The 26745-nt window shown below is 44.3% G+C and overlaps 1 protein-coding gene across 21 annotated transcripts in view; it reads left to right on the forward strand.

Moving 5' to 3' along the window:
* Nucleotides 1–26471, forward strand: part of AGBL3 (AGBL carboxypeptidase 3) — a 91563-nt gene extending 65092 nt beyond the window's left edge. For 18 of the 21 annotated variants that reach the window (XM_008258136.4, XM_051848979.2, XM_051848975.2 and 15 more), the window contains 4 exons: nucleotides 3369–3417; nucleotides 5966–6159; nucleotides 15147–15378; nucleotides 25724–26471. In XM_008258136.4, coding sequence (XP_008256358.3) covers nucleotides 3369–3417; nucleotides 5966–6159; nucleotides 15147–15378; nucleotides 25724–26147 — 899 coding nt within the window. In that variant the 3' untranslated portion in view covers nucleotides 26148–26471. Of the gene's footprint in view, nucleotides 1–3368; nucleotides 3418–4776; nucleotides 4874–5965; nucleotides 6160–12256; nucleotides 12414–13725; nucleotides 13866–15146; nucleotides 15379–25723 lie in introns of those variants that run through there. The other 3 variants (XR_011387475.1, XM_070071330.1, XM_051848980.2) reach the window with 3 other exon arrangements.
* The last annotated feature ends 274 nt before the right edge of the window (nucleotides 26472–26745 follow it).

The raw sequence follows: 26745 nt of genomic DNA on the forward strand, positions 1-26745 counted from the left end.
AGAGAGAGAGAAAGAGAGAGAGAGAGGTCTTCCATCCACTGGTTTACTCCCCAAATGGCTTCAACAGTGGCCTGAGCTGGGCCAATCCAGAACCAGGAGCCAGGAGCTTCCTCTGGGTCTTTCACGTGGGTGCAAGGGTCCAAGGACTTGAGCCATCTTCCACTCTTTTCCCAGGCCATAGTAGAGAGCTGGATCAGAAGAGGAGCAGCTGGGGTTGAACCAGTGCCCATATGGGATGCCGGCACCACAGGCAGAGGCTTAGCCCACTATGGCACATCACCAGCCCCCATCTTAAGTATTTTTTTAAAAAGGCTGTCACATGGGACCAACATTGTGGTGCAGTGGGTTAAACCTGCAATACTGGCATCCCATATGGGTGCCAGTTCAAATCCTGGCTGCTCCACTTTCAATCCAGCTCCCTGCTACTGCACTTAGGAAGGTACCTGGGCCCCTGCCACCCCACATGGGAGACCCAGATGGAGTTCCAGGCTTCAGCCTGGCCCGGTCTCAGCTATTGTGGCCATTTGGGGAGTGATTCAGATGGAAGATCTCTGTGTCTCCCTCTCTCACTGTAACTCTGCATTTCAAATTAAGGCTAATCCTATGCCTGCGGTGCCAGCACACTGGGTTCTAGTCCCGGTCGGGGCACCGGATTCTGTCCCGGTTGCCCCTCTTCCAGTCCAGCTCTCTGCTGTGGCCCGGGAGTGCAGTGGAGGATGGCCCAAGTGCTTGGGCCCTGCACCCACATGGGAGACCAGGAGAAGCACCTGGCTCCTGGCTTTGGATCAGCGCGGTGCGCCGGCTGCGGCGGCCATTGGAGGGTGAACCAACAATAAAGGAAGACCTTTCTCTCTGTCTCTCTCTCTCTCTCTCACTGTCTACTCTGCCTGTCAAAAATAATAATAATAATAATAATAATGATTAAAGAAAAAATAAGGGCATCACTTATTCCTTGAAAATTTCCTTCCATTTCTACAACCATCTGTATCATATCATTATTCAAGTCTCTATCATACTATGTTTCTCTCTTCTATCACTATTCAAGCTTGAGTGAAACTGAAAACAATATTACAGATACTGTCTAATCAGTACACAATAAATTTGCAGTCCAGTTTGCTTTCTATGTACTAGATTTTCATTAATAGAGCCCAAGATTGTATTTTGTTCTTTTGAAAATTGTCTTAAACTGTTAACATGTTTCTACATATTCATTGTTTTATTTTTGTTAGTTGCTATGGTTTCTCCTCCATTCTCTCTTTCTTCAGTTAATATTTTGGTTCCGTGTGTTGGACCTTCAATTTATTCCATTTAATTTAATTTAATTTTATCAGCTTATTCTTTCTTTGTTGTTTCCAGTGGAAGCATTTTTAAAGACTTTGAGCCAGCTATCTTAAAGAATATCTGCTTTTTAAATGTTAGTGGTATAGGGTGAAAGTACCTCTTTTTTCCCACTGGAGGTGTTATAATTGAGTCTGCTGAAATACACTGACACTAGATCAATAGGAGAAGAAGCTTACAAATGTATTATGTGTATGAGGGTATCACAGGAAAGTAGTACCCCATGACCCAGTGGAGCTTAGAATCATGTATACCTTCTTTCACAGGGAAGAGAGGGTGTAGGCGATTCTAGAGGAAATGATGTGTAGGGGAGCTCTATGGACCTGAGGAACAGATAGTGGCCTAGGATAAATTTCATCTGGGCTCTGGGCACGTGACAGTGCTTGTCTTCCTGCAGTATGCACCTATGTAGAAAGCTGAGTTGACAGTAAATACACATGTTCATTTTTGTTTCATTGATCTGTATGTCAACACTCAGAAAGAGAGGTTTACCTTATGGTGATATTCAGTGTGCTTTAGTCTCTGAAAGCAATGAGCATTTAGTTATGGAGACCACATCATGCATCTGAAGATGCAAAGGGCCTGGTTGACGAGCAACTAGTCTACCAAAAAAAGTCTGCATTGGATGGACATCTTGGAAGAGCTGGAAGATAGTCCCTGCAAATCCAAACATCAACTGCTGTTGACAAGGAAGTGCCAAGTGTTTCCTGCTCCGAGTATCAACTGCTGTTGACAAGGAAGTGCCAAGTGTTCCCTGCTCAAAACATTTTTGTTGACAGGATATTTGACTTGATGCCATAGCAATGACCAGAACCAGGACTTGTATAACGTGGGCTTTATCAGAGATCTAAATGTCAAAAGGAATTTGACATTTGAGTGTATCCTGTTTTACATAAGAGAAAGACAACCTAAAGGCTGCAAGTAGTCAAGAGAAGTGTTATTGGGACAGGAAGAACAGCAAAAATATCCATCCTACTTTATCATAGGACAGAAAAAAACATTTCATTTTATATATATATATATATACACACACACACACACACACACAATAATGTAGCCTGTACAATTTAAATATCCATTACAGAAGCATATCATCAGAGGAGAGATAGAAGAATTAAACATATATTTTATACACATCTGTTTAGTTTGTTCTACTTTTTTTGAAAAATTTTTTTAAGATTTATTTATTTATTTGAAAGAGTTATAGAGAAGAGGTGAGGGGAGAGAGAAGAGAGAGAGAGGAGGGAGAGGAGAGAGAGAGAGGAGAGTCTTCCATCCTCAGGTTCACTCTCCAAATGGCTGCAACAGCCAGAGCTGAGCTGATATGAAGCCAGGAGCCAGGAGCTTCTTCCGGGTCTCCCATGAGGGTGCAGGGCCCAAGGGCTTAGGCCATCATCTACTGCTTTCCCACGCCATAGCAGAGAGCTGGATAGGAAATGGAGCACCCAGGACCCAATCCAGTGCCCAGGTGGGATGCTGGCTCATCACCAGTCCCAATTTGTTCTACTCTTAATTATTACTAATGGCCGCTGTTAACTGGTCCAATGGTTGTCTTGCTTGAACAGTAGCATATATGTAATAAGAAAGCAAATAATATAGAATATATAGATTTAAACACCTATTTTTATATTTTGTGTTAAAATAATAATATTTGTTACATGTTACACTTTTTAAAAAAAAAAAAAAAACTCTGGTTTATCTGTGGCCTAGATTGTTGCTCTAAAGAAGATGGTCACCACAGGGTAAATGTAGATATCCATATATTCACTTCTGAATTGTTTGATAATTATTAGATATTTCTACTGTTTGCTGTTCTCTTGAAACCATTTAATTAAAAGGAGTCCAGGGAAATATACACTCCTATATTCATATTTCATGTGTCTGAATGACACAAAAGTTAAGTAAAAATAGGCTCAATTAAGCTGCCACTATATATATAAATGAAGTCATTATCAAGAAAGTAAAAAATAAAGTTTCATTGAACCTGGAAACCTAATTTCTTATATTTTATTGCAAATTTTCTTTTTCAGTAAAAATACCTGGACAAGAATCTTCTTGGCTTCTAAAAAAATATTTAAGGTAGGAGAAGTTGATTTCTTCAACCTGACAACTCCTTTTCCTCTGTCTTACAAGGTTTTAGTCTTCGTTTAAAGCAAAAGTGACTTTATAGTAACCATTGCTACCGGGTGTCTCCTTATTATCTACAAAGTGTCTGCAGCTTGGTCAGTGTACGCTCAAAGTGCCCACAAAGGGCAGGCATTTGCTGCAGCAGTTAAGAAGTTACCTGGGAGGCCGGCGCTGCGGCTCAATAGGCTAATCCTCCGCCTGCGGCGCCGGCACACCGGGTTCTAGTCCCGGTCGGGGCGCCGGATTCTGTCCCAGTTGACCCTCTTCCAGGCCAGCTCTCTGCTGTGGCCCAGGAATGCAGTGGAGGATGGCCCAAGTGCTTGGGCCCTGCACCCGCATGGCAGACCAGGAGGAGGCTCCTGGCTCCTGGCTTCAGATCGGCGCGCAGCGCCGGCTGTAGTGGCCATTTGGGGAGTGAAGCAGCAGAGGGAACACCTTTCTCTCTGTCTCTCTCTCTCTCTCACTGTCCACTCTACCTGTCAAAAAAAAAAAAAAAAAAAAAAGTCACCTGGGACGCCTACGTCCCATATCATAGTAGTGAACTCAAGTGCTGACTGTGCTTCCAGTTCCAGCTTCCTGCTGATGCACACCCAGGAGGCAGCAGTGACGCCTCAGACACTTGGGTTCCTGGCACCCATGTGAGAGACCCAGAATGAGTTCCCGGTTCCTAGCTTTAGTCTGGCCCAGCCCCAGCTGTTTCCGGCATTTGGGGAGTGAACAAGCAGATAGGAGATTCTCCTCTCTCCCTCCCTCCCTCCCTCCCCTCCTCCCCTTTCTCTGTATTCATCCCATTCATCCCCTCTCTGTCTCTCTGTCTTTCAAATAAATAAAAGAAAATAAGCAAAAATAAAACAAGTGCCCATAAGATATATTTTATGGGTTCTGTGCTTTCAGTATCCGCAAAGGATGCCTTAAAATCTGTAGTTACAGTCATTTCTATGCAATTATCATCATATTGTCTGCATTTCTCTTCTTAAAAAGAAATAGCATATGATAATTATTTAGTGCTTTAGAATTAATGATGCTCAAAGATTTTACTGTCTGCAGTAGCAGTTAGAGCATTGGTCGCTTGGAGATAAAACTACTGTAGTATCTACAAATAGAAAAGGGAAGTCTTAGATAACAGAAAAACTTTGTCTAGTTTTCCTTTTCTTTTTTTTTTAAAGATTTTATTTATTTATTTGAGAGGTAGAGTTACAGACAGTGAGAGGGAGAGACGAGAGAAAGGTCTTCTGTCTGCTGGTTCACTCCCCAAGTGGCTGCAACAGCCGGAGCTGCGCTGATCTGAAGCGTCTTCTACTGCTTTCCCAGGCCACAGCAGACAGCTGGATCTGAAGAGGAGCAGCCGGGACTAGAACGGCGCCCATGTGGGATGCCAGCGCTGCAGGCGGAGGATTAACCAGCCCCAGTAGGTTTTCTAAGCTAGTAATTACGTGTCTATTTTGTTCTTGTCAAGTTTCCTTGTCCTTGGGAATAATGACTTGAACAGCTGTCTGGAAAGTGCAGTAGGTAACACTAGGGGCTAAATAATTGAGAATTGATCAGATTTTCCCAACAGAGAAACCCGATGTCCTTCCTTCCTTCCTTGGCTTCTCTTCTGTGAACTTAGTTTCTGTTAAATGAAATGTATTCCAATGAAGGGTATTGACTGTCTTACTCCAGAAACCTAGAAAAATTGGTGTAAGACCAGTATGTGAGGCACTTTGGCCACATCCATACTTGGATCTAGAATTAATAATTTTAAGCTAAGATTTAATTTTTAAAAATATTTGTCATACCCACTGGAAAGAAATCAAATGATATAACAAGACAAGAGAAGGTAACAGAAAAAGTGCTGGGGTTAGAAGATGTAAAATCTAGACCTGCTGCTGTCTCATGAGCTGTGGCATCTTGAGGAAATAATGTAGCCTTCCTGATTCCTCTTAGCAAAGATGAGGATAGAACTGACCGTCCTGGCCGGTGCCGCGGCTCACTAGGCTAATCCTTCACCTGCAGCACCGGCACCTGGGGTTCTAGTCCTGGTTGGGGTGCGGGTACTAGTCCCGGTTGCTCCTCTTCCAGTCCAGCTCTCTGCTGTGGCCCGGCAGTGCAGTGGAGGATGGCCCAAGTGCTTGGGCCCTGCACCCGCATGGGAGACCAGGAGAAGCACCTGGCTCCTGGCTTCAGATCGGTGCAGCACCGGCCGTAGTAGCCATTAGGGGAGTGAACCAACAGAAAAGGAAGACCTTTCTCTCTGTCTCTCTCTCACTGTCTATAACTCTCTCTCTGTCTCTCTCTCACTGTCTAATTCTGCCTGTCAAAAAAAAAAAAAAAAAAAAAAAAAAAAAAGAACTGACCGTCCTGTCCACATTATAGGACTGGTGAGATCCCTGAGTAAGATAATGTATATAAATATGTTGTATACTTTTAGGTGTCACATACCAGTATAACATGACAGGGCGTCATCGTGCAGGGACGGTTCACTGTTGACATTGGAATCAGAGCACTCTCTTTCTTCCAGCTCTGAAAGTACCATCCAAAGTCTTAGGAAAGACCACCAAAGACAGTTTTCAGAACCTGATGAGAGGCCAATCCAGGGAACAGTTCAACCCGAGGGAGCTGATTGGTATGAAAACTGTTTCAGAGTGACATCCCTGAAGTGTCCCGTGAGCAAGCAAACTTCCAGCTGGACTGAGAAGACAAAGATATCAATAGGTGTGGTTTTCTTTTTTTAATTGCTTGGGAATGCAATAAGTATATGTTTTTCATTATATTATTATTAGCAAGCCCTATGAAATCTTTTTTTAGATTTATTTATTTATTTATGAATGGAAAAGCAGAGTGACAGAGGGAGGGAGGAGAGGGAGAGAGAGAGAGCTTCAATTTGCCGGTTCACTCCCCGAATGGCCGCAACAGCCAGGGCTGGGCCAAGCCAAAGCCAGAACCAGGAGCGCCATCCTGGCTGTGCATAGAGGTGGCAGGACTGCCTTCCAGCACATCAGCAGGAAGCTGGATGTGTAGTGAGGAGCAGGGACTCAGCCTCGTGCTCCGACAGGGGAGCTGGCCTCGCAAGTGGCAGCTAGTCCTGCTGCCCCACAATGCCAGCTCTCCTGTGAACTACTTTTGTAAACAAGGGGAATTGATAGCCTTTTCAGTTCTGTCTCAAAAATTACTTGTCTTGTTTAATCTCCATAGGAGTTGAATATAGAACAAAACTATTTGTTTGATATAGGCTTGAAAAAAGAATTGTCTTGGCAGTATCTTCCTATTATTGATGCTTTTCACTCTCAACACTATCCCCCAAGGAAGTAAAAGGACACGCCATCACCATATTCTAGCAGGTCCTGCCCTCTGCACCTGAGGTTTTCAGTTGGAAACCATCTTTGGCTTCTGCGTTTTTAGATTTGGCCCTAGCGGAAGGCCGTTGTAGTTCATGTTTCTGTCTTGGGATGTGCCTGTAATGAAGTTCCTCTCCAGAGGTCAGGGGAGATTGTTCAACCCTGATTCCCGCAAGGTAATCTGTTGTAGTTTAAAGTACAGTAGTGAGGCTAAGGTCAAGTTCACTTGCTTCAACTCAGTGATTGCTTGAATCACACCTGCCTACCTCAGTGAGCCGTGATGATCATTCAGTAAGTCTCAGAAACTGGACTCCATGGAAACTGTGCTTATCGTGATATTTCCTTTTCTTTTTTTTCCTCTGGAATAAATTAGCATTTTTATTTATCTTCCTCATATTGTCTTATAAAGAAACAGAGCCACTCTCTTCATTAATTCTTGAAAAAGTTATCTCAAGATAACCATATGGAGTAATTGGTCAAATAGAGTAATATTGACATTTTAAATAAATGTTTAAAAAAATCATATTCACTTAGATTCTCAATTTCATATGGCTATGCCAAGCTAATAAACTATTTCATGAAAGTTTAAATGTCACCCAGAGGAGACTGCTGTGAGTGTTAGGGAACCGAATGTTAGAAACAGCTAAGAGTATTTTCAGTGTTGAAACTTTTTACGATTTTACTAGCCATTTGAATGTCTCTTCTGAGCCATCACTTGAAATGTGTTTGACTTTTCTATTAAAGTCTTAATCTTCATGATTTATAAAGGTGACTGACATATTAAGACTGTTAATCCTCTCCTTGTCATAAGTTTTTATAGACACTTCCCCTAAGTTCTATTTTATCTAGCATATTTTTATATGTATAATTTCTTTGATTGTCTTTACTTATTTTGGTCTCTTTTGTGGGTTTCTTTTTACTTCGTTGTTCTAAAGCTTGTAATAGCTTATCCCATTTCCAAATAATATAAATAATCATCTATTTGCCTTTTAAATAGCCATATTTTAAAAATTGTGGTCACGTGTTGTGAGCAGTGTATTAAGCTGCTTGTGACAACCATGTCCCACATTAGAGTGTTGGTTGGAGCCTTGGCTACTCCAGTTCTGATCCAGCTTCCTGTTAGTGTGTCTGGGAAGGCAACAGATGATGGCTGAAGTGGTTGGGTCCCTGCTACCCTCATGGAAGAAGTTCTGTGCCCCAACTATTGTGAACATTTGGAGAGTGAACTAGCAAATGAGACTATCTCATCTGTGAGTCTATCATCCGTCTCTCTCTCTTCCTCACTATTACTCTTTTAAATAAATAAATCTTTTTTTAAAAATTTAACCTTTGTTTCACACTGTAGCAAATAATTAACTCAAAATGGATCATATTCCCTTTGACCGTATTTATTTATTTTATTTTATTATTTATTTATGTGGGTTCTCTCGCTCTCCTTCTCACACATACACATGCACACACAATCACACACACACACACATACACACACACACACCCCACTAGTTGGTGAGCTCCTTGAGAGCTAGGATTTATCTCTGTTTTCAGCACCAAGGATATGGCATGGAACATTAGAAGATACTCAATTGTTTGTTGAATAAATAAGTGACATGGATTTTAGCCAAAAAAATAAGTGGATCATAGATCTAAATATCAAAGATAAAATTTTCTAATTCATAGAATAAAGGTTATAAAAAGCCTTTGTGATGTTGGACTAGGCAAAGATTCCTTAAATAGCTCTCAAAAACATTAAATCAAGAAAGAAAAAAAATGTACTTCATCAAAATCAGTTTCCTTAGAAGTCACCATTAAGAACATTAAAATGGGCCGGTGCCATGGCTCACTAGGCTAATTCTCCACCTGCGGCACCAGCACCCCGGGTTCTAGTCCCGGTTGGGGCACCGGATTCTGTCCCGGTTGCTCCTCTTCAAGTCCAGCTCTCTGCTGTGGCCCGGGAAGGCAGTGGAGGATGGCCCAAGTGCTTGGCCCTGCGTCCGCTTGGGAGACCAGGAGAAGCTCCTGGCTTTGGATCAGCACGGTGCGCTGGCCGCAGCAGCCATTTGGGGGGTGAACCAACGGAGAAGGAAGACCTTTCTCTCTGTCTGACTCTGCCTGTCAAAAAAAAAAAAAAAAAAAGAACATTAAAATGCATAGCACATATTGGGAGAAATGTTTGTAAAATGTATATCCAATAAAGGATTTAACTATATCCAGTAAAAAACTTTATAATATATAAGGAGCTGCTAAAATTTAATAATGTGGCAAACAATCTGATTTTAAAACTAGGAAAAATATTTGAACACTGATGGAAAAAATAGATATATGAATAGTTAATAAGTATATGAAGACATGTTCAACAACATTAATTATTAGGGAAATGCAAACTAATTTCCACAATGAACTACTACTACACAAACTACAACAATATCTAAAATTTACAGGACTGACAATGCCAAGTGTTGGCAAGGATTTAGAGCAACTAGAACTCAAATGCATTGTAGTTGGAAATTTGAAAAAGTATAATCACTTTGGAAAAGTGTGTCTTAAAATTTGACATATCAACATTTTCCTACTGTGTGACTAGAGTACTAAAAGTTATTCACCCAATTGAAAGCATATGTTTACATATTTTTATGTTTATGTTAATATCAGCTTTATTTCTAGTACACCCAAATGGAAATAACCCAATATCCCCCAACAGATGATATGGTGTTTCCACACTAGGGAATAGAAGGCCCATGAACACTGGGCAGTAGCTGAGCCACTGCTCTGGATGCCAGAGGCCCGTATCAGGGTGACGTTTGAGTCCCGGGTGCTCTGCTTCCAATCCTCTTCACTGCTGGTGTCTCCTGGGGCCATGGATAATAACAACTCAAGTGCATGGGGCCCCTGCCATCCACACAGGAGACCCAGAGGGTTGCAGGCTCCTGGGCTCAGCCTGGCTGGGCCCTGACTATTGTAGGCACTTCAGGAGTGAACCAGTCGATGAAAGATAACTGGGTCCCTCCCTCCTCTGTGTGTATGTGCATGTTTGTGTGTGTGTATGTGTGTGTGTGTCATCCTCTCTGTCTCTCATACACACACACACATACACACACACACACCAGAAGCCACTGGGCAGAAACGGCCTCAAGTTTTCACCATCCCCCTACCAGGATTAAATTTGGCTCCTTTCCATCATCCTTTCTTAAGCAGAGGAATTACTATCCCTCATGCCCATCAATATCCTCACAGATGTAATTCTATTAACCTCACTCTCACCTTCCTCAAAATATACTCAGCACTTCACTTCCTCAACTGTACCTCTTGGCCTGCTGAAATCTGGCTACTGGCACCATCCCGATAAAATGACTATTTCCAAAGCCATCAGTCCTTATGATATGAGTACTGTTCCCAGAGCCTTTTAAGCCCTCTGTCCCTTGATCATTGAGCTACTTGACAGACATGTCTGTGGCACTACTCCACCTTGATTTACTACTGATTCTCCAGCCCTTCATGAATAGGTGATGAGACGTGTGAAGAGGGGCCCACGTGAGACTTCACTTGTACATAACTTTTAAAGTGTGAGGCAAGCATGTGGCCTAGCCGTTAGGACGCCTGTGTCCCACCTCAGAGTGCCTGAGTTCAGTACCCTGTTCTGCCTCCTAACCCCAGCTTCCTGCAGGACCTTGGGGGGCAGCCGTGATGGCTCAGGTAATCAAGTTCCTTCCATCCGTGTGGAAGACCTGGATTGCGTTCTAGCATTGGTTTTGGCCCCAGCCGGAGACCACAGTGGGCACTTGAGGAACGAACCAGTACATGGGGCTCTGTCTCTCTCTTTGTCTCTCTGCTTTCCAAATAAATAAATAAAGTTCAAGTTTTAAGTGGGTTCCTCCCTAGGACTCCATCCTTTTTCTCTCTTCTCACCACATACTTTATTTCTGAGCCCGTCACCCATATCTGTAGCTTCAGCCAACGACTGCTCACTATCGCATTTTAATCTTCAGACTAGGCCTCTCTTGAATCCCGTGCTCACCTGCCTACGGGGCCTCTCCATTTGTTTTGCCCCACTGTCCTTCTGTTCTGCTCACCGTTCTTCTCTCCCTCCTGCATTTCGTGTTCCTGTCACTATGCTGCCAGCATCCAGTTATGTAAGTGACAATCACAAGATTTACCCTAAGCCTCTACATGTCTGCTCTTGCAGTCCAACAGTGAAGCTCTGTGCACTCTGTCCCCTCAAGGTGTGCTGCATCTGCCTCTTCATTGTAACGCCCCCACTCTAGTTCAGGTGCTCCCTTGAAACTCTGAGCTTTGCCTCCCTTGAATCTGCGCATTGGCTTCCTACCTTCTCTCCCTGCCCCATGTGTCATTTTTCTCCACCAGTTTTCCTCTGGATGCCAGTGTGGTCTCTGAAAAGTGCAGAGCTGATTATTTCATTTCCCTGCATAAAATCTCCAATGGCCCTCCAGCTGTTCAGTTCAAAACACATTCACTAACCATCTACGAGTCATGATTCATTCCTGTCTCAGTCACTCAAAAGTGTTATTACTGCAAACAAGGCCTCTAATTGTTCACACTTACCTGACATTCTAGTCACTTTCAACTGTATTTTTGAGTTCCCAAATGTGATTTATTTGGGCCAGCGCCGTGGCTCAATAGGCTAATCCTCCACCTGCGGCACCGGCACCCCAGGTTCTAGTCCTGGTCGGGGCGCCGGATTCTGTCCTGTTTGCTCCTCTTCCAGTCCAGCTCTCTGCTGTGGCCTGAGAAGGCAGTGGAGGATGGCCCAAGTGCTTGGGCCCTGCACCCCATGGGAGACCAGGAGAAGCACCTGGCTCCTGCCATCAGATCAGCGCGGTGCGCCGACTGCAGTGGCCATTGGGGGGTGAACCAACGGAAAAAGGAAGACCTTTCTCTCTGTCTTTCTCTCTCACTGTCCACTCTGCCTGTCAAAAAAAATAAAATAAAATAAAAAAGATATATTTATTTGAAAGTCAGAGTTACGCAGAAAGAGAAGGAGAGGCAGAGAGAGAGAGAGTTATTTCCATCCACTGGTTCTCTCCCCAGTTGGCTGCAATGGCTGGAGCTGCACTGATCCGAAACCAGGAGCCAGGAGCTTTTTCCAGGTCTCCCACACAGGTGCAGAGGCCCAAGCACTTGGGCCATCTTCCACTGCTTTCCCAGGCCAAAGCAGAGAGCTGGATCGGAAGTGGAGCAGCCAAGACTAGAACCAGCACCCATATGGGATGCCAGTGCTGCAGGCGGTGGCTTTACCCGCTACGCCACAGCGCCGGCCTCCCTTCTTTTTCATTTAGCTGACTTGTTCCCATTCATCAAAACTTAGCTTAATTATACAAGAATTTGGAAATTTCCTTGCCAATACCCACCTCCCCCACCATATAGGTGTGGCTTGAGGTTTCTCTTCTGTGGTCCTGTAATGAGTGCTCTGACTTATCTCTGTAGGAACAGAGTCTAGTACTTCACTTTTTTCTCTCTAGGCCTAACTCGTGGAATACTGATGGCAAGGACTTGGCTTTTCTTGTCTGTTTACCAATGCTAACATAGTGCCAGATACATAATAAACATCCAGTTAGTGTTGGCTGAGTGGCCTGGGAATGGTTGTCGCAAAGTTGGGGATAAATTCACTTCATTTGCCCGCATTGCTAGATATTATAATCATACACACTTCCGGACTGCGGTGTCTTCCAGGTTCAGTTGAATTCGGTGAGTGCTTTAGTCACCTGTGTACTCTCCTTTTAAGAATGGACAACTCCACTAAAACAAATAAGCAAAAAACTGTAAAGATGTTCAAATGTAAACACGAGTGGAGAGATTAGAACCATGAAACACAGATGCTCATCACCCACCCTATCACCCTGCTATTCTTGTTCATCTGTATCCCTACCACTATCTTCCCGGAAGTGTTTAAAGCAGATCCCACACGTCACATTGTTGTGCCCGTAAGTAGTTCAGTATACACCTCTAAGTAACTACTTTCTTTAACAACGCACGTGGTTTCTTGCTGTTATTCTACACGTAGTCTACCTTTTCTTGTGCTCTCCACATGCCAATTCAGGAACTGTAACTGTAAACAGTTCTGCCATACCCTTTAAATATCTGACAGTGGGCCTTCCTTCAGGCTTTTCTTAGAGCTTTTACCCCTTTTTCTTCTTGATTTTATTATTTTTTTTTAAATTGTGGTAAAATTGGCCAGTGCCACAGCTTAATAGGCTAATCCTCCACCTGTGGCGCTGGCACCCCGGGTTCTAGTCCTGGTCGGGGCACCGGATTCTGTCCCGGTTGCCCCTCTTCCAGGCCAGCTCTCTGCTGTGGCCCGGGAGTGCAGTGGAGGATGGCCCAAGTGCTTGGGCCCTGCACCCCATGGGAGACCAGGAGAAGCACCTGGCTCCTGGCTTCAGATCAGCACAGTGTGCCAACTGCAGTGGCCATTGGGGGGTGAACCAATGGAAAAAGGAAGACCTTTCTCTCTGTCTTTCTCTCTCACTGTCCACTCTGCCTGTCCAATAAAAAAAGAAAACTTGTGATAAAATTACATAACACAAAATATGCCATTGTCATTATTTTTAAGTATTAAGTACATTCACAGTGTTGTGCAAACAGTCCCCAGAACTTTTCTGCTTCTACAACAAACTCCATGCCCATTCAGTAGCCCTTCACTTCCTCCAGCTGCTGGAAACGGTCCTCTGCTTTTGTGTCTGTGACTTTGTCTCTTCTAGGTACTTTATATAAATGGAGTCAGATATTTGGAAAACAAATATCGTATTTGGTTTTTTTTTTTCTCATTGGGCTTATTTCATATAATATCATATCCTCAAGGTGCACCTGTGGTAGGGCATGTGTCAGTAATTTATTTCCTATGTAGGCGTAAGTACCAGCCCACTCTGCGGCTTGACCCCATTTTGTGTCTCCATCTGTAGATGACACTTGGGTTGCTTCCACCTTACAGCTACTGTGTCTGGTGTTGCTGTGAGCACAGCTGTACACCTGTCTCCTTGAGACCCCCGCTGTGAGCACGGCTGTACACCTGTCTCCTTGAAACCCCCGCGGTGAGCACGGCTGTACACCTGTCTCCTTGAGACCCCCGCGGTGAGCACGGCTGTACACCTGTCTCCTTGAGACCCCCGCGGTGAGCACGGCTGTACACCTGTCTCCCTGAGACCCCCGCTTTCAGTTCTTTCAGTTCCTATAACCAGAAGTGGAATTACTGAAAGCCACTTGGAATCATGTGGTAATTCTATTTTGAATTTTTAAAGGAACTACCATACTATTTTCCACAGAGACTATGCCATTTTACAGTCTCATAAACACATGTGATTTTCTGGTTGTTTTTTGTTGTTGCTGCTTTGTTTTGTTTTGTTGAAATTTTTTTTTTGGGGGGGTTTGGGTTTGGGGTATGTTTCTGTTTTTGAATTTTGGATAGCAGCTATCCTAATAGGTATGGGATAGAATAAATACTTTTTAAAAGTGTTATTTTATCTAGTGTCATAATTAACAAATAATAAAACACTTCACATCATCTAATGAAAAATAAATTTTTCTAACCTAATCCTCTCATAGTCTTCCCCTATCTCATTCAGAAGTCAGGAAGTTTGGATCTACCATTGATTCCTCCCTTCTACCTCACATCTAATACCTTAGAAAATCCCACAATATATCCGAGACCTTCCCTCTCCCTAGAATTTCCATTCTTCAAGCCAAGGTCACCATCCTCACTTCCAGGTTATTTCAACCCTTCAAGATGTCTCCCTGATTGTCTACCCTTGCCCCTCTTCAATCTCTTCTCAACTCAGGGTCCCATATGATACTTGTAAAACAAATCTGTGACAGTCCTCCACTCAAAGCCTTCCAATGTTTCGCCATTATACACTCCGTAAAAATTAAAGTTCTTACAGTAGCCTGTGGGCCCTATATGAGCTGAGTCCCAGGTTACCTGACTGAACTCACATAGCTTTCTCCTTAGTTCATTCTGCTGCAGCCACTAAGCCCATCTTGTCTCGCACACACCACTGTGCACCTACTTGCCTTTACTGTCCCTCCTACCTGTAATGACATCTCCTCTGATACCTGCTTGGCTCACTCCCTAACTCCTGTGATGTGTCCGCTTCACAGGGAAGCCTCCTCCTAACTCCGTCCTAAAAACAGAGATCAGTTCACCTAAGAATTCTCTGTTCCCCTCGATTGCTTTATTTTATATTGTAAGCTTCACAGTTTACTTGTTTATTTTCTGTCCACTGTCATTAAAGTGTAAAGTTCAGATGGGCAAGAAATTTCAGCGTAAACCCTTAGCATACAATAATGCATTATAAATAATTGTTGAATGAATACAGTGCACGTATACCTACACATATCTTTACGGTTGCTCCTCAGACCTGCGTCACAACTTGAAAAACAGAATGAAACATTGCACATCTCTCCCAAGCAAGAAGACTGACACAAATTGGACTGATGATGAAAAAGGATCCTACAGGGACAAGAGAATAGCTCAAAGTCAAGAAACACTGCAGTATCTGCTCCCCGTCGTGGAAAGCACTAGAACTGTGCCACCTCCTCAGTTAAAACAGCTCCTCAACCCAGGACCCAACATCCCAACCCAACATCAGTAAGTCAACAGCGTGTTTTCATCCTTAGCTCTTTAAGACATTGTTATAAGGAAACGGACTTACTGATTCAGTATCCTGAAAAACAAGTGTAGGCTCTTAAAAATGGTGTCAGCTATACCCCATCTGACCAAGGGACCAAGGCCCTAAGAAAACACGGGACGTGTGAAGAAGCGCATGATCAGCCCTTGTTTGATTGGTTACTTGTATGGAACGACTCATTCATTTGAATCTGTGAATAAAGTCGGCACCAATAAAATGTGATCATCTCACTTAAAATATTGCAGGTGTTTTTAAACCTAATAATCCTAGGGGCAGCAAAAATTAGAAATAATTAACTTAAGGACTTAAGTTTATTGATCCTCATAGGAAAGCAGAAAAAGTGAAACCAGATTTCTTTTAAAAATAAAAAAACCATCTTTAAAGACAAAAAGAAACCAATATAGATAAAAGTGAAGATAGCAACAAGTAAATACATATAATAAGTACTTTCTGTGTTACACTGTTTACACAGCCATTCTTCGGTGTCTGTGGTTTCTACATCAGTGAATTCAGCCAACCACAGATCTACATGAATTTTGGATCCACAGTTGGTTGAATTCATGGATGTAGAATTCATAGATACTGAGGACTGACTTGTGCATCTTACATTTGACACATGAGGAAATAGAAATATGAAAGTTGCGTAAGTTGTCCATAGTCACACAAGGTAGAAGAACCTGGATTTGAACCCAGCTAGACATTCTGACTCCAGAGTTCTGAACTCCGTCATTATGCTTTGCCACTTACCTTTACCATACAGGTGAGAAACAGATCCAGTCTTCTTAATATACAAAGAGTACTTCCAGTTGTGAATATTTTTAAAGGAGAATGGCCAAAGGCTATGAATAAGAAGTCACAAAGGAAAACCGTGGTCACTGAACATGTGGAGACGTTTGCTCTTGGGACAGGTTATACAGCAGGTTAAGCTGCGCTTGCAGCTGTGGCATCCCCTGCTGGAGTGCCGGTGCAAGTCCTGGCTGCTCCGAGCCTGGTGCAGCTCCCTGCTACTGTGTCTGGGAAAGCAGAGGAAAACGAACTAAGTCTTTGGGTCCCTGCCACCCATGTGGGTGACCTGGATGGAGTCCCAGTGGGCTTTGGCCTCTCTCTCTCTGTCCCTCACTCTTAGTCACTTTGCCTTTCAGATAAATAAAATAAATATTATAAAAAGTCAGTCTCACTTAAATCTAGAGTACAAATTAAAACAATGATGAAACGCCATGTACTTTTACTTGTCCGTGGAAGAATTTATTAAATGATTGTGGGAATATAAACTAGTACAGTTTCTGGAAGGCAATCCAATATTATAAATAAAAACCCTTACAATCATATATTCATTGTGACTAAGAAAATCCACTGTTGGAAACTGATCATAAGTTAAAAAAAAGAAAACCTAGATAAAGGCCGAAACATTCTTGTAGAGTTATGTTCATTTCATTATTCTTTTATTGTAACAGTCAAAATAAGAAGAGAATAACCTAAATGTTCAACAATATAAGGTTGCCTAAATAAATTATAATATATCCATTAAATGAGATATGTAGCTATTAAACACCATGTGTATTAATTAGCCTGGATTGATGCTTGAAATATATAAGCAAATGAAAACAGGCACAGAACAGTTTCATTTGGTATATCTGCTTATTATCAACACAAACACATATATACCTAGGAAAAACTCTAGAAGCACACATCCCTAACAACAATTTCCTCTGAATAACTAAGGTATTGGTAGAGGAAGATATTCCTCTTCATGGTTTTTTTTCTTGAATATTTATTGATGGTTATTTCCTCGTTGTATAATAAGCAGCATCAATGCAATTATAAAACGAGGCAGTTGTTGACAATTTCTATGGAGTGGGGTAGCTGTCCTGCTGGGGAGAGGCAGTTAAGTCTCAAAGGTCATCAGCAGGAGAGAAACGGATGGACAGTGTAGGCCCAGGCAGACAAGATCATGGGCCAGAAAATTCTCAAATCTGGAGACTCATAACAAGATACAGTAGACCTAGGCAGAGAGACCGCGAAGAAATCATGGAGTTAGGCAAGGGGCCTGGGGGACAAGTAGGACAAGACCTTATTTGTATCTGTTACTTTCATAAGTAATTCTTTCTATGCTTTAAACCCAGAAATGTACTCAGTGTGGATTGGCCTGAGCCTAAAGGCATAGACAAATAATTGATTATGTCAGTTAAGATCTGTTTGTTTACAACCAAAAGAAACCAGCTGAAACTAGCTTAATCAAAAAGTGCAAGGTAAGGGTAGGGAGGAAGGCCTATACAAGGTTACTCATGGAAACAGGGGCTGAAGGAATTCAGCCAGGCTTCAGGAGAGCACTGGAAGTGGAGAGAGAAAATCTAAGGACCCCCTAGTCCTCCATCTCTGTTCTTCCTTTCTCTGCAGAGAAGTTGTCACGTCCCTTAGATCACAAAGCTGCATCCTACAGCAGTCTCACTTACAAGACTGATTCAGTATCTCTCATTCCTAATTCTAAATTACAGGGAAAGACAACCTGATTGGAGCCAGGCCAGGGCATAGAGGTCACGTATTTGCAAACACGGCTGTTGGAAGCCCTGCCCTTGTGTATCTAGACAGTTCTCAGAGAAGGTAACCCTCAGAGAATCTACCGTAGACAGACATGGGAATACTAAAAAGGAGCAAAGGAGCAAGAGAGACCATTCCAGCAGGTGTCCCCGCTGCCTACTGAAACATGAGTGAGCTGCCGTTCTTGCCCTTACGACTTCCTTCTTCACGGCTGCGTTTCCTCTTTATACCTCTGCCGTCTGACTGGCTCGGCTCTCTACGGACCATTACTGTAGTACCTGCTCGCGGAGTGCAAGGAGACGTGCAGAATGAGCTCACGCCTCTGCTGAGTCATTTTGAACATGACTCCCAGCTTGGACTCAGGAGAGACCGGTGCATGTGATCTAAGCTTGCCACATTACCGTACGGAAGGACTTAATATCCGAATTTGCTAACAAGATCCTGTTCATTACTTACAAAACAAACAGGATAACTCCAAAAGGTGGAGAAAAGAAGGCCAACAAGGTGGGACTAAGAGACCCTGGGAACAACTTAGTGGTGAGTCACCTGGGTTGTCTTTTTCCCTCATCTGTGTACGACTTGGAGGTGAAAGAGCCCACGACCTAGAAACACCAGTGGGCACACAAATTCCAACAAAAGCCTGAGCCAGATCAGCAAAATACCAGGAAAGTGACAGCCTTCCAAGATAGAACAGCTTTAGACAGTAATCATTCTGCTGCATCCCAACACCACAAAGAAACAGGTCCCACTCCCACCCCGTAAGCAGAAGCAAAGTGAGGGATCTAGACGTCTGCTTTCAGGAAGTGTAATGAGACATCCCAAAACCTGTGCTAGGGAGGTAGCAATGGACCTTGTCCCCACTAGGTTATAAGGAACACTCCCCCAACTAGTGTCACTGGAAACCTAGAGTAAACCAGAGGATGGAAGATCCATCTCTATCTCTATATCTCCCTCTCTCCCTGTCACTCTGCCTTTCAAATAAATAAGTAATTTTTTAAAAGTACTGATGAGGTAGACGTGTGGGCTAGCGGTTAAGATGCCAGTTAGGGCACCCGCACCCCCCCCATCACAAAGTCTGGGTTTAATTTTCAGCTCTAGCTCCAGTTCCAGCTTCCTTCTAAAGCAGGAAGAATGCAGCAGTGATAGCCCAAGTAACTGAGTTTCTGCCACCCGCCCGGGAGGCCTGGGTGGGCTTTCCAGCTCCCAGTGGTGGCTGGCCCAGACCTGGCCACTGCAGCCATCTGGGGAGTGAGTCGGTGGGTGGGAGCTTTCTCTTCCTGCCCCGCCACGATAAATAATTCATCTAAAATACTAATAAAACAGCTCTACTTGCACTCCATTCCTGTTAGCATTTCAAATGTTTTATGTTCTATTTTGTATCTTGCTGCATTATCTATCTCTTAACATCTCAATGTGGCTATTATTTTTCAATGTTTTGGCCTTCATACTGAAGCTAGGAGCGGTTTGTGTCAAAAGCATTCTGAGCCTGTGTATCACCCTCACCAGTGAGCCTCACACCGGATTATCTCCACTGGGCTCAGCAGCCCCCCCCCCCCTCTCTCTCTCTTTGAAGAACCCTCTTTGGCATTTCCCACAGGGCAGGTCTGCTGGTGACGAGCCCCTCAGCTTGTCTATTTCGGGGAAGGTCTTTATTGCCATCATATCTGAAGGACAGCTTGCCAGGCGCAGTCTTCTTGATTGAAAGTTTGCTGCCTTCAGCGCTGTGAAGCCTGAGACCTCTCTCTTCTGGCCTGTAAGGTTTCTTCTGAGACGTATCTATCAAGTGAGTTAGGACACCCTTATACGTTATTCATTTTCTCTTGCTACTTTGAAAATCCTCTTTTCATTTTTAACTTTGTGGAACTTTATTATAATGTCTTTGGTTAGGTCTGGTTGAAGTGAATCTAACTGGTGACCTTTGATCTTCCTGTTGTATCTTTCTCTAGGTTCAGAAAGTTTCTATTATTATTCTCTTTAAAATGAATTCTCTGTCTTTAAGATTTATTTCTTTGAAAGGCAGAGTTGTAGAGAGAGAGAGAGAGAGGAAAAAAAAAAAGAGATCTACCATCTGCTGGTCCACTCCCCAATGGACATGGCTGGGCCAGGCTGAAACCAGAGGCCACGAACTCCATCCCGGTCTCCCTCAGGGGTGGCAGGGCCCAAATACGTGGCTCGTCTTCTGCTGCTTCCCCGGGTGCATTACCAGGGAGCTGCACCAGACACTGAGCAGCCTGGGCTCAGCCTGCCCTCGTACGAGATGCCGGCATCGCAGGTGGTGGCTCAACCTGCTGTGCCACACACGGGCCCTAAGTTAAGGGCTATACCCCTCTGCAATTGCCAAGCCCTTCTTGAACCCCAGCAGCTCAAATATTTCTCTTTCAATGACCTCGAGAGTGAAGTTCCCGTCAGCTTTCTTCACTCATCATTCTTTTGCCCTCCTGTGTGTTTCTTCAACACAATAGTGACCTTGAGCTCGCTATTTATTTCTTCAGCCTGAAGAAGAGCAGAAATATCAGAATTGTCTGCTATTAATGCCTTCTCTCAACTTTTACATTTTACTTAGTGTGCTTTTCAATCCAGATATTTGATTTTTAAAAATCAGTTCAATCTCTGTTGTCTCTCTGTTGGAGTATTGAATCGTTTCTCTGTGTTGCCTTGGAGCCCGGTGAGTTTGAAATAGCGGTGTTGAATTCTCCACCCAAGTTACCAGGTGCCAGGTGCTGTGCTGTGGCTTCTGGGGGCCCTCTTTGTCCATTAGGTAAGTCGTGGATCCCTGCAGGTTCCTGGTGCGTGACTTACAGCATCGTCTGCACCGAAGGGTCGCTGTTCAGTCCGGTCTTCCTCACAGCGCCGTGTTTGTGCCTGTCTTCCTGGAATTCTGAGCAGTCTGCTGTTCCTCTCCGAGCACGTGGACCCTTCTGTTTCAGCACGGACGCCACTCTAAGTCCGCATCTGACACGTGCGCTGTGCGCCGTCACTGTGCTGGGCCTAGAGCCTACCCGAGCACAGCTCGGTCCCAAGTCCGCGGTTGCTGGGTTGTCCAGAATGAACAAAGGGAGCTCCCGAAATGACAGCCCCTGCCTGCGAGCCTCCATCTGGTCGAGGCAGGCCCCAGTGCCTCACGTGAAGTTACTGGCCTGTGATCAGACTCCACAGGCTTCTAGGCCTTACTGCAGAGGGACCGGCTCCAGGCTCCTGTGCAGTGTGACGTGCCATCCGTTTTCATTTCCATCCCATGGGTGGACAGTCACTCTCTCTGTTTTGTGTTGTCTGGGGTTTGGGATGGAATGGTGTGTGCAGTTGGATGATCACCAATGATCAGATAAATTGCACTAAGAGCCCACAGTGCACCAGCCGCAGTGCTTTCTGCTACTGAGGTGGACAAATGGCCCACGCCTGCCCTGCCCAGTCATAGGTGATACTCGCTGCATAGAAGTCTGATCAACTAGTGCCCTGTGTCCCCACCTGTACCAGGGCATGTAGAAGCTCCGCCCATAGGCACTGGACTGGAGATGGAAGCACTGAGACCTGCCCAGTGTGAGGTTACCAGTCTGACAGCTATAAGACACAGTCCTGTGCTTCCTTCCTGCCCTACCCTCTAGTGGAGGACTTCTGCTCCTCGCTGTGCTGCCCAAGGTCCAAAGAGGCCGGTGAAGACGGCTCCTTGGCCACCCAGGATGACGCTGAACTGGGTCACACCTGAGTCTCACAACCCAGGGACCTGTACCGTGTGTGTACTGGGGCAGTGGGACGGGCACACCAGGCCCATGCCACAGCTGGTAGTAAGGCAGCCAAAGTCTAAGTCCATCCCATGGCGGGACAGGTCTCCACCTGCTGCTGGGCAGGGCTACAGGTTCTGTCTGGGAGCGGTGGCCTGGGCACTAAGGCCTTTCAGCCCTGCGTGGTGCTGGGGGGCTCCCCACAGTGCCATTGGTACTAAGCTCTAAGGAAAGTCCTGGGCTCCTTTTCCTGCCCTGTCCTCACTGTGCTGCCTACAGTTGGGGGAAAGGCGGTGGAAGTACTCCCTCGGCCATCTGGGGGAGGAGGATCTGTGTGTGCCAGTGGCCGGGGGACAGAGGCCTCTGTCTAGAGCTGGGATTGAGTTTTTGTAGCTCTAAGATCTGAGCATAATTCCGTCTCCCTGCTCAAGTGGGAGGCATCTCTGTCCATGCTGTGCTGCTTGGTTTTAGGAGAGGACTGAACAGACAGTTCTTTGCTTTCTGCTTTCTTCAAGGCATCTTTGTATCACCAGACCGAAGCCAGGCACCCTGGTATTCCACCTGGCTCCCTGAGCCCCTGTGAAGGTCCTTTGGTTTATGAACAGCTATCCGGTAGCTGTCTCTTTGGGAATCCATGGCTGGCGCATCTAATTCAGCTGCTGTCTCACTCCCAAACTCATAATTTTAACCCCCCCAAAAGAAATCTCTTGGCCCATATTCACAGAATTTTGTGAATCATTTAATTAACACAAATTCTACACAGTTTCTCCCAGAAAACATAAGAGTTCATGTTATGAAACTACTGTTGTCCCGATAACCAAAACCAAAGACAAAACCATAAAAATAGGAAGGGGTGGGGGAGAATAACAGAATAAGATCCCCCATAAATCAGATTTAAAAATCCTTAACAAAGTATTAGCAAGTATAATTCAATACTAGTAAGAAGAATTATATACCCTGACCAAACAGGGTCTGTTGCAGAACTCAAGGCTGTCACAGCATTCAGAAATCAGTGTGATCCCCTACGTGAGCAGGCAGAAGACGGAACCCACACGATCATAGTATGTGGCACAGAAAAAGCATTTCACAAAATTTGACAATTATCTATGACAAAAAAATTTCAGAAAAAAATTAGGAATAGAAGGAAACCTACTCAACTTGATAAGATCCAATCTCATCACCCCCTTCAGCATTATGCTTGAAGTTCTACCCACTGTAATGAGGTAATAATAAGGGGGGATAAAGCAACAGGTCAGAAAGGAAGAAATAAAATAGTCTCTATTCACAAAATAGGTTATTTTCTAGGTAGAAAATCCAAAGGAATTTCAAAAAGAAAAAAAAAAGATTCAGAACTGACAAGTTCTGCTAGGCTTTGGGGTTAGCAGTACTGCTGTAAATAAGCCATGAGCATGTGGACAAATATAGACCCATCTCAAAAAATGAGATACGTAGTTATCAGTTTACAGATACGCACAGGGCTTGTATGTTGAACACTACACAGCGTGAATAAGAGAAATCCGGAAGCTAAGCGAATGGAGAACACAGGATGTTCACGGATTGGGAGACTCAGCACAAAAAGGATTCAGTTCTTCCCAAACTGGTACACAAGTTCCACACAGTCCCCACCAAATAAGAGCAAGAATTGGTAAAAATAGACAAGATGATTTTAAATTGTGTATGCAAAGATGTTTAAATCACAAAAAAACAATTTGAAAAAGAAGGATAAGGAGGGAGGATTCACTTACGTGATTTGATTTCAGCTCCTGTTACACAGCTGCACACACAGGCAGTGTAGCACTGGAGGAGAGACACTGACCAGGGGACCGAGAACCCGGAAACAGACCCACGCACAGCATGTGCAACTGATTTTGACAAGAATGCCAAAGCCAGTCAGTGCAGGAAAGGTGGTGCTGGGACAGTTGGACCTCCACAGGCCGAAAAGTAGATGTGACTTGAACTCACATCTTATACGACACAAGTTCAAAATGGATCATGGTCTTAATAATGCACAATAAAGCTCTTAGGCTTGGCTCCAAAAGCCTGATTCATTAAAAAAGAATCGATAAATTGGACTTTACCAAATAAAAAACATTTTCTCTGGTAAAAGATTCTGAGAAGTATATAAAACGCAAACTGGAAAATAAGAGAAAGTACTGGCAAACTACATAAGTAAGAGTGAGGCGAAGGAACTCTCAAAATTCTACATGAAGAAAACATTTCACTTTAGAAAATGAGCAAAAGACATTAAGAGACACTTCACCATACAGCAGATACTGACGCTGCGTACCACGTTAAAAGATGCTCAGTTAGAGGAATGCAAATTAAATACGCAATGAGAGAGCACTGCGCATTGTCAAGCTAAAATAAAAACCAGCAACAGCGCCAGATGTCAGTGAGGCTGCGGAGAAATTGAATCACTTACGTATGGCTGGTGAGAATGTGGAATGGATTAGCCTCTCTGGAAAAACAGTTTGGCAGTTTCTTAGAAAGCTGAATACGGGAGCAGGCATTTGGCACAGTGGCTAAGATACTGTTGGGATGCCTGCATCCCACATCAGAGTGCTTGGTTTGGGTCGCAGCTCTGCTTCTGATTCCAGCGTCTTGCCAGTACACGCCCTGGGGGGCAGCAGGTTATGTCTCAAGAAATTGGGTCCCTTGGGCCGCGGCTCACTAGGCTAATCCTCCACCTTGCGGCGCCGGCACACCGGGTTCTAGTCCCAGTCGGGGCGCTGGATTCTGTCCCGGTTGCCCCTCTTCCAGGCCAGCTCTCTGCTGTGGCCAGGGAGTGCAGTGGAGGATGGCCCAAGTGCTTGGGCCCTGCACCCCATGGGAGACCAGGGTAAGTACCTGGCTCCTGCCATCGGATCAGCGCGGTGTGCCAGCCGCGGCGGCCATTGGAGGGTGAACCAACTGTAAAGGAAGACCTTTCTCTCTGTCTCTCTCTCACTGTCCACTCTGCCTGTCAAAAAATTTAAAAAAAAAAAAAAAAGAAGAAGAAGAAATTGGGTCCCTGGCTGTTGTGAACATTTGGAGGGTGAACCAACAGAATGAAGATTTTCTCTCTCTCTCTCTCTTACTCTCTTTCTTCCTTTCTCCCTTTCTCTCCCTCTCTCTTCTCCCTTCTCCCTCTCCTTGTCTACCTTTAAAATATGATGGAAGTAAACAAAAATGTTTCAAAACCTAAATATGTAACTACTGTATTACCCAGCAATTGCTGCTACTCATTCCCAGGGAAATGAAGACTCCAGCTCACACGGAAGCCTGTAAACAAGTATCAGTGTCACTCTGTTTGTACTAGGCATAGACTGGAAACAGTCATATGACCTTCCATGAATGAATCATTAAGCTGTGTGTTCAGACAGCCATCCCAGGGATTGCCACTCAGCACTATTGCAGAATGAACTACTGATACGCAAAACAACCTGGATGAATCACCAGAGAATCTTGCTGAAAAATGGTGACCCCGGAAGGTTACACACTGTCCAGTTCCATTAATACATTTTTGAGATAAAATTTTTAATTGGATCACAGATTAATGTTGCTAGGAGTTCAGGGGAGCGGACAGAGAAAGAGGGAAGTAGGCTCCATAAAAGGGCACCGAGAGGGCATTCCTCTGTGTCTCGGCCACGTCAGCGTCACATCCTGATTATGATAACGCACTGTGGTTTTCCAGGATGTCACATTCGGGAGAAACTCGGCAAAGGGCACACGGGATCTGTCTGGATTGTTTCTTCCAAATGTGTGTAAGTCTGTAATTATCTCAGCATGTGAAAGCTTAATTAAAATGTGGTTGAAATTCTGTGATTGAAAAATAGAATTTCTAAAAAAATCCCACGTCTTCTAGGCACCTGGAAAGACAGCACTGAAGTAGTGCTGAGAACTCAGGACTAGAGATGAATACTTCAGTCTCTTGGAAGTCTAACAGCAGGACAAACTCACCAAAAGGGAAAAATATGGCTTATACTATAACCATGTACTAGGACTACAAAGTAGGTACATCAATGGCAAAAAACAAACCAAAAAATCATGTATCTCGTTTCTTTTATAGACTAAGGTCAGCCACTTGCATAAATATGAAGAGATACAGCACGTCCTGGACGCCACCAAGAAATCCTACTTTTATATGCCAAAGGCACCTGCTAGCCGAGCCTCCAGAGTGGCTCCCCTCCGTGCCCCAGAGGTCGCAGGAAGATTTGTCACCTCTTAAAGGCCTCAAGAAGAGGATAAAGCAGTCTCCGTTCTGGGACACCAGGATTGAAGACTTGAAAGCGCTCCTCGGCAGATGGGAGACCATGCCCTCGAGTTCCGACATGGAGGCCAATGTTATCAAAGACAAGACTCTTCAAGCCGCCGCGTGCAGCCAGCCGAGCGCTAAGCCGACGGCGCCCCCTCTGACCAGAAGGAAGCAGGAGCAACCGGAGAAGGGGGACGGACGCCCCGCCTTCCTCCCGCATTCCCAAAGGGACGCGTGACGCAGCTTCGTGCTGCTCCAACACGGTGCGTGCAGGCCAGACCCCAGTGCCGACCTGGCCGAGAGTGGCAAGAGCGAAGCCCTTCCCTGTTCCTCCCTCTGCATACGCCGGCGTGTGTGCTGCACTAGCAAGTCCACGTAGCCCCTCTTCTTTGGTGGAGATGTGTTTCCAGAGATTTGAAAAGAAACTCAAATAGAGGCCATTTTAAAACACTGAAATAGTTATATTTAATTTTTGTCAACATAAAAAAATCTGAACTTTTTATTTCTTATGACTTATTCATACAACATCAAAAAAAAAAAAAAGAAAAACTAAGAAATCAAAGAAGATTGATATTTACTATCAGTAATTTTAACTGCCCTGCTAGATGCTTCAGTGAATTTAATGAATCGGTGGACAGAAGTCACTTCCTACATTTATGTTACATTGGTGCACTAGGAACCACATTATTATCATGTAATTATACGTGTAAAATGTACATGACTAAAATGATTGCAGAGTAAGTGCGTGGCATGGCAAAGTGCTAAGTTGTGCGTCTCCAATAATTAGCGACAGTACCACATATTAGAAGTTGCTAATTGCACAGAGCTGAAATGCG

This window comes from Oryctolagus cuniculus, chromosome 3 (genome assembly GCF_964237555.1).
Source record: "Oryctolagus cuniculus chromosome 3, mOryCun1.1, whole genome shotgun sequence".
NCBI lineage: Eukaryota > Metazoa > Chordata > Mammalia > Lagomorpha > Leporidae > Oryctolagus > Oryctolagus cuniculus.